Below are 929 nucleotides of genomic sequence, written 5' to 3' on the forward strand. Positions count from 1 at the left end.
ACAGGTCAGCGTCCAGTTGGTAAAATGCCGCCGGAAACCCGTCAAGCCCGGGACTCTTGTTTGGCGACATGCCGCGAATGGCGTCCGCCAGTTCGGGCGTCGTAAAGGGTGCGTCGAGTGCAGTGCGGTCGTGATCGGACAGCCGCTCGGTAATAAGACCGAGTAAATGCGTTTGCGCGGCCGCGTTGATTGGAGGAGGTGCGGCCGGTGCCATGATGGTGCGCCAGTGGTCGTTGAACGCAGCGTGGATAGCAGCGGGCGCTTCCACCAACGTACCGTCGCTCAGGAGGACCTTGGAAATCGGAACTTTGTACAAAGGTGGAGACAGCGGCGGAAGAAGAACCGCGATGACCGCTCGTTCTCGTTGGCATGCCAGTCGAACTGGCGGTCGTGGTCGCGTTGTTTGGCTTCGCGCATACGCAGATCGTAGGTTTCTTCCGCTGCCAGGTGTTCCGCGGCGGATAACAATCCTGTGTCAAAATCGTGGGCAGCCTGGAAGCGGGCACGCAACGTTGCTTGCTTGAATTTTTGCCGCTTGAGGTGAAAATAGTACTGCGCTTGCTTGAGTGGTCGTCGCGTCCGCGCGCAGTATGCTACCCACAGTTGGCCAGGGTCGGGAGGAGGTCCATCCGTACTTCGCATCGCGGCGAGGAGCGCGCGCGCTTCCGACTAGTTCATGGACCTTTCCATTGTAACATACTTGGTAATGCATATTGGATTTTGATGTGGGTCCCATCAAAAGTGGGAGGACCTTGTACTTCGTAGCCAGCGCTAAAACACTCTGGCAAGTTATAGAATTATCCGTCTGCTTATCGTTCAATTCGATCACTGTTAACAACTCTGGTCGCTTCACGAAACGAACAGGCAAAGAAATTGAACATTTGATCTGTCAAGTTTCTTAAGTGTACCGTAAGTGTTGCGCCCTGGCA

General features: G+C 55.2%; 1 protein-coding gene across 1 annotated transcript in view; it reads right to left on the reverse strand.

Moving 5' to 3' along the window:
- The window catches only part of H310_07833 (hypothetical protein), a gene marked incomplete at both ends in the record, with an annotated part of 911 nt that extends 269 nt beyond the window's left edge, over positions 1 to 642 (reverse strand). The window contains 2 exons of the mRNA XM_008873343.1: positions 39 to 261; positions 315 to 642. Of these exons, the coding sequence (XP_008871565.1) occupies positions 39 to 261; positions 315 to 642 (551 nt within the window). The remainder of the gene's footprint in view (positions 1 to 38; positions 262 to 314) is intronic.
- Positions 643 to 929: the final 287 nt, after the last annotated feature.

The sequence above is a fragment of the Aphanomyces invadans genome (genome assembly GCF_000520115.1).
Source record: "Aphanomyces invadans strain NJM9701 unplaced genomic scaffold supercont1.15, whole genome shotgun sequence".
NCBI classification, from domain to species: domain Eukaryota; phylum Oomycota; class Saprolegniomycetes; order Saprolegniales; family Verrucalvaceae; genus Aphanomyces; species Aphanomyces invadans.